This window comes from Solanum tuberosum, unplaced genomic scaffold, assembly GCF_000226075.1.
Source record: "Solanum tuberosum cultivar DM 1-3 516 R44 unplaced genomic scaffold, SolTub_3.0 scf00007, whole genome shotgun sequence".
Taxonomy (NCBI): domain Eukaryota; kingdom Viridiplantae; phylum Streptophyta; class Magnoliopsida; order Solanales; family Solanaceae; genus Solanum; species Solanum tuberosum.
This window is the reverse complement of record NW_006238933.1, coordinates 878,851-885,593: the sequence shown is the minus strand read 5'-3', so window position 1 is coordinate 885,593 and position 6,743 is coordinate 878,851. Positions and strand designations below refer to the sequence as shown.

At 31.4% G+C, this 6,743-nt stretch overlaps 1 protein-coding gene across 1 annotated transcript; it reads right to left on the bottom strand.

The window, feature by feature from the left end:
* Positions 1–2,069: 2,069 nt before the first annotated feature.
* LOC107060720 (uncharacterized) lies at positions 2,070–2,585 on the bottom strand. Its single transcript, XM_015308939.1, has one exon. The coding sequence runs from the start codon at positions 2,583–2,585 to the stop codon at positions 2,070–2,072; it is 516 nt and encodes a 171-aa protein (XP_015164425.1).
* Between the last annotated feature and the right edge of the window lie 4,158 nt (positions 2,586–6,743).

Here is a 6,743-nt window from a genome sequence, read left to right as displayed (position 1 = left end):
ACATAATTGCCATTTCTTATAGTAACTTAGTATGTTATAGTTCAACACAAATAGTCTATCCTATCATTTAGGCTGAATATATAAAGAAAACTCAAAATTAAATTAATACCCAGAGTCGGACTCCACTCATGATAATTCTTGAAGTACACACCAACTGAAAGCTTTTATTATTAAACTCAAAAATATAAAGAAGAAGATAGTACAAGACTAGAGAGAGAGGGTGGTTCTAAGACCTGCCTCACTAAAGAAAATCTCGCCTCCTTATATAGAGGTCGAGAAATTTAAAGTGATAAGATAAGATGGCCAACACACCTTATAATGGCCAATAAGAAAACAATAAGACCGACAAACAAACATGGTTTTTCCACTAGAAAATGTGGCCAACACTTATTATCATGGACAACTTTATTAAATTTTTTGACATATTATCCCAATTATTTAATTTGTCAGGCCTTCTTTATCTTACACCCTTCCTTTTCCTTTGCAGGCGGTGTTGCTGGAAGATTCTTCCACTTGGTGTTGGAGTCTTTGGAGAAGAGTATCGATGTCAATCTCTTCGTTACTATTAGCACTTTGTGCTTCTCCTGCCATGCATGATTCTTCATCATCATTGGTGTGGCTAGCAGATGCCATGGATATATCATCCCTTATATCTATGTCGAGATTTTTCATTAAATCTCTTTCTACTTCCTCCATGTATATAGCTATTGCTTCTGAGTTGGATATCACTCCTTTCTTCATCTGATGCTTTCTTGCAATCTGTTTGAATGGACTAAGATCATCCTCCTGTGGTTTTGATCTTTCTGTATTTTCATATTTGTCTGTCGTTGTATTTATTAAATCTATAATTTCTTGACCATGAATTTTTCCTTCAAGGTCTTTTAGTATTAATTTTTTCAAAACTTTGTATTAAAAGTTCTCTGTAAACATGGAAATCCTTCAAGGGTACTATTAACCTCTACAGACCATTTCATGATCAAAGGGATTGAGAATTCTATAAAAAAAAAGGTACATTAAGGACATTACTTCAAATAATATATTATCTTTTTCTAAACTTATGAGTTTAGGGGAGATATCCACCCATTCTGAATATATTATTTTGTAAGGTTCTGATAAAAGTTTTACTGAGGGACCATATAAAGTCCACCATTGAAAAAACCAATTTGGAATAGGTCTATTAAAAACATGAGAGCATATTTTTATAAACCAAGAATGTGTTTTATTAGCATTTTCATATAACAAAGCTTTATTAAAGCTATTCATATAGTCCCAGTAATTATATTTTACTGCTACTTTTCGCTTTGGATGGATATAATCCCTTTCTTTTAATGGGCTCATTCCCCATTCTTCTGGAACCATAACTCTTGTTATAATGATTTTTGAAAAGTTATAAACTTTTTTATTATTGCCCAGGTAAAAAAGTTGGAATTCACCAGACCCTGCTGCTGAGAGTATCATCTCATAATGCATCCTGTATTTATAAGTAGGTGTGGTATAAGAAATGGAATCCAGATACATGTTCATTATTTGCCATGGGTCATTTTTCCATCGCAAATCACTTTGTTCCAGAAGAAGTATAACTTCTTTTTTATCATTTTGATCAAATATTTCTATGTTCTCTTCATTTGTGAGAATTGTGGAATATGATTGAGGAATAGTATCCTTTCCTTGTTTGGATTGCATAAAATCCAAAAATTCCTTGTACATTGGATGTTCTGTATTAAGCCCACTTGTAGAAGCAATATTTGTTGCAATCATTTTTTGGTTTCCCACTTGAGCGAGGATATTACCTCTTCCTGTTCCTGCTTTTCCTCTTCCACTCCTTGAGGGCAGAGGCCATGAAGGTCTCATCCTGTCATTAAGATGAAAAAAGATTTGTTTAAATATTCTCTTGTAAGAAAATCAGGCAAATTATTATCTGAACCATTTTTATAATGGATATCGAAATCAAATGGAGCTAATAAAGCTTTCCATCTTGCAAACATTTGTTTTGAAACATCATGCTTACAATCTTTATTAAACATGAATTTAGCTGCCTGGCAGTCAATTTTTATTAAAAACTTTTGGTTTTAAAGATCACCTTGGAACTTCAAAACACTTTTAACTATTTCCAGAATTTCTTTTGCTATTGTGACGTAATTTTTCTGAGCATCGTTCCATTTGCCAGAACAAAATTGAATAATAGAATGGCCTTTATTATCCGGACAATATTGAGTCAGGATACCTCTATATCCTATGTCAGAAGCATCTGTCTCAACCGTTGTTTTTTCAATTTGGGTTGGCCAAAGTAAGACACAGAAGGTTTTAACCTTTGTTTTAATCTTTTTAACCGCTTCAATATGTTTATAAGACCAAGCTTTAGGATTAGTTTTTAGCCTCTCATAAACAATAGCAGTATCCTTGGCTAAATCCTTTATAAAAGGAGCAACATAGTTAAAACTTCCAAGAAATCTCTGTAACTGAGTTTTATTAGTCAGAATATCAGGGAATTTGGACGCAAATTCAATACTTCTATTAATAGGGCTAATGTTACCTCTTTCAATATTATGACCCAAAAATCTAACATTTGTTTGAAACAAAGCCATTTTAGGGCTAGATATTATTAAGCTGTTTTGGATAATAATTTGTTTAAATAGATCAAGGTGTTTAAAATGAGCTTTCACATTTTTGGAAAATACAAGAATATCATCTATATAAACTATTATGAAATTACTGTAAGGCATGAAAATATCATTCATAATCTTTTGGAATTCAAAAGGAGCATTTTTTAAGCCAAATGGCATAACGTTCCATTCATACTGTCCCAAAGGGACATTAAAAGTTGTTTTATATTTGTCTGACTCAGCTATCTTAATCTACCAATAACCCAATTTTAAATCAAATTTGAAAAATATAATGACATCATAAACTCTATCCAATAAATCTTTCTTATTGGGGATAGGGTACCTAATCCATTTTAAAGCTTTATTAAGAGGTTTATAATTAATAATCAACTTGGGCGCACCTCTTTCTTGTTCAGCATGTTTATTAACATAAAAGGTTGTACAAGACCACGGAGATTTAGAATGCCTTATAAGGCCTTTTTGAAGCAAGGAGTCAATTTCTATTTTGCATAATTCCAGATAATTAGAATTCATCTGGCAAGGTCTTGCTTTAGTAGAAATATTATCCTTTGTAAAATTATCCTCATATAAAAGGCTAATAACATGCTTTTTTCTATTCCAGAAAGAATTTGGATGATCTCCACAAATATAAATGGAGAAATGAATCTTTAAAATAACAATCTAATTGTGTAATTTAGGATTTTGAAGAATATAATCAATTTCAATGCTATTAATTTCTCCTTTTATAAAATTGACTTGATTATTTTTTAAAACCAATTTTGAAGATAATTCATTAATCATTCTTGTAAAAGGTTTTGTAATAAACTCGAATGTAAAAGGTTTTTCATTTTAAGTTACAATGATTTTTTTATTATCCCAAAACGTAAGGGGAAAAATATCATTTATAAAAGGAACTCCCAAAATAATTTGGTTACTAATATCTTTTACTAAGACAACTTTGAGGAATACAATTTTTTTCCTTTGCATATGAAAGCTTTGGGAAATTTATATTCAATCCCATTTTACTAACATTTGTCGATCTGAGGCTATGGGTTGTTTTATGAAAATATCTTGAAGGAATAAGTCCCTCTTGAATGAAATTTAAATCAGCAACACTCTCTATTAGAGAAGTAAATTCTTTTTTGTAATTATAATCTATAAGAAGAGTAATCTTAGTATAAAACTTTTGGAAAGTGATAACTTTCAAGCTTTGAAAAAAATCTTCTTTATTATTACCGAAATTAAGGGTTTTAAGAATGTCAAGATATTTACTATCTTCTTCATAAGAAGATGATTCTGAGCTATTACCCAGATCCTTAAGACTTTCGATATTATCAAGTCTTGTCACTATAATGACATTCTTTTCGTTTAAACGATGAATATCATTTTTGAGATTTTAATCTCTTGCTTTAGATCACTGATTGTAGGAGGAGAACTTATAAGTTTCCTTCTTTCTAATAGGAGATTTTTTACTTCAGTCATGGTGTATGAACCTTCTCTGGTAGGGACATCTTCTATGATATGATTTTGAGAAGTGAAAGTATTACTGATTTGATCAATAATTTGAGCTTTTATATCCGGATCTTTAACAATCTGTAACTAGAGCTCTATGACTTTATCATTATCAGTGACATTGATGCTTAATTCCTTGAACAGGGAATAGATCTTACAAAGATCATCTTCTTCCCCCTCATTTTCACAACTTAATCCTTGTTGACAAGGAAAGCAATCATTATCTGATGACATATAATCTTCTTGGTGAAGGGCTTTTAGATCTTCACTTGTAGAGGATTCCTCATGGCTGCTGTATTCTGTTTTTGATTTTCCTGAATCAGAATTTAGCATGATTTTGCATAAAGAGTCTTTGATATTATCATCTATGTCAGATTTTTGATTTTCTCCTTGACTCTTCAATCTCTAGCGTAATGACCAAATCTACCACACTTGTGGCAAGTATCTGAATTGTTAAATTTTTGTCTAGATTTATTAAATCTCTTATTTTCTCTATAATGTTCGGCTCTTCTTTCTTTCTTCTCAATTCTTGTTTTCTTCCATACTTTATAATCCTTTTTGGAAGATTTGTTCTTTGAAGAATGCTTCATATATTTGGAGCTTGCTTTAGGGATATATAAAGAGAATTGTTCACAGAATTCTCTTAACTGCTGTCTTTATTTAAGACGATGCCTTTTAACTTGTTGATAGCTTGATTTCATTGCATAAAGAAAGTCCTTCTTGTATGCAAGAACTTATGAGTTTTCCATAGGTGTAATTGTCATAGTTAATACTAAGACTATCTCCCCTAAGAGTTAGTTTTTCTAACTCTTTCAGCAAATAGGGCTGGTAAACCATCTATAAACTTGGAATTCCAATGACAGTTATTACACTCTGGCAACTCCATAACTCTGCTAAGAAATACATCTTTATAAAATCTGAAAGATGTGAGGGTCTTACACCTCAGATTCTGGAGCATGGTTCTTATGGTCTCGGTATTATCAGACCATCTTCCTGAGAAATGTTCTATGATATTAAGAACAAGGGTATACACAATATTCTTTGTCAGATGTTGCTCTCCTTCTTGCTTTATAGCTTGAAGAATCTTATCTCTTTGTTCAGTATTAAGATAATTATCCCACCAGCCTTTTAGCTGACTAGTAAATTTTGTCGTTATCACATCAGCAATAGTTTTGTCACTATTCTTGTTTGCCTTATAGATAGTGTTGTACATAAGCATTCTATGTACAGTTGTATAAATTTGTCTATATGTATAACCATCTATGTACCATTCATAGATTTCCTTTCCATTATAACTATTAGTTATAATGTGTTCGTGCTCTTCTAAGAGCACATCCTGAGGAGTAGGTCTAGGAAAATAGTACATCCTTTGGATAGGTTTTCTCGCATAATTTTTTTAGATTTTATTAATTTCCCTAGAAAACTCTTTTTTATAATTTCTTTCTACTCCTGAAAAATCATCAACACCCAAAGGCTTCTGACTACAACCTTTGAATTTCCTTTCTAAGAGATTTTCCAGGTCCGAAAAATCTTTTAACTTAATCTTTGATCTCTGGGAGGTTGGACACTAGTATTTGGAGTCTTTGGAGATTGATCGTCTAGTTTTACTCAAGGTGCCTTTACAAGTATAAATAATCCTGGCAAGATTAATGAAAGCATCTATTATTTGGGTCCACCCTAACGCTCTCATGGCTAACGGGTAATCCAACGGACTTATTCGACAGCCTTTCAAAAATCTGCCTGGATCATTTTAACTTAACCTTAGTATAACTATCCAATATGTTTCAACAATAGACATAATTGTCATTTCTTATAGTAACTTAGTATGTTATAGTTCAACACAAATAGTCTAGCCTATCATTTAGGCTGAGCACATAAAGAAAACTCAAAATTAAATAGTTTAGCTGTAAAATATAATTACTGGGACTATATGGATAGCTTTAATAAAGCTTTATTATATGAAAATGCTATTAAAAAACATTCTTGGTTTATAAAAATATGCTCTCATGTTTTTAAAAGACCTATTAGCACTTTGTGCTTCTCTTGTCATGCATGATTTTTCATGATCATTGGTGTGGCTAGCAGATGTCATGGATATATCATCCCTTATATCTATGTCGAGATTTTTCATTAAATTTCTTTTTACTTCCTCCATGTATATAGCTATTGCTTCTTATTTGGATATCACTCCTTTCCTCATTTGAAGCTTTCTTGCAATCTGTTTGTATGGACTAAGATCATCCACCTGTGGTTTTGATCTTTCTGTATTTTGGTATTTGTGCATCGTTGTATTTATTAAATCTATAATTTCTTCACAATGGATTTTTCCTTCAACGTCTTTTTGTATTAATTTATATCAAAACTTTGTATAAAAAGTTCTCTGTAAACATGAAGATCCTTCAGGGGTACTATTAACCTCTATTGACCATTTCATGATCCAAGGGATTGAGAATTCTATAAAAAAAAGTACATCAAGGACATTCCTTCAAATAATAAATTATCTTTTTCTAAAATTATGAGTTTAGGGGAGATATCCACCCATTCAGAATATAATCTTTTGTAAGGTTCTGGTAAATTTTTTACTGATGGACCACATAATTTTTTTACTGAGGGACCAATTTGGAATAG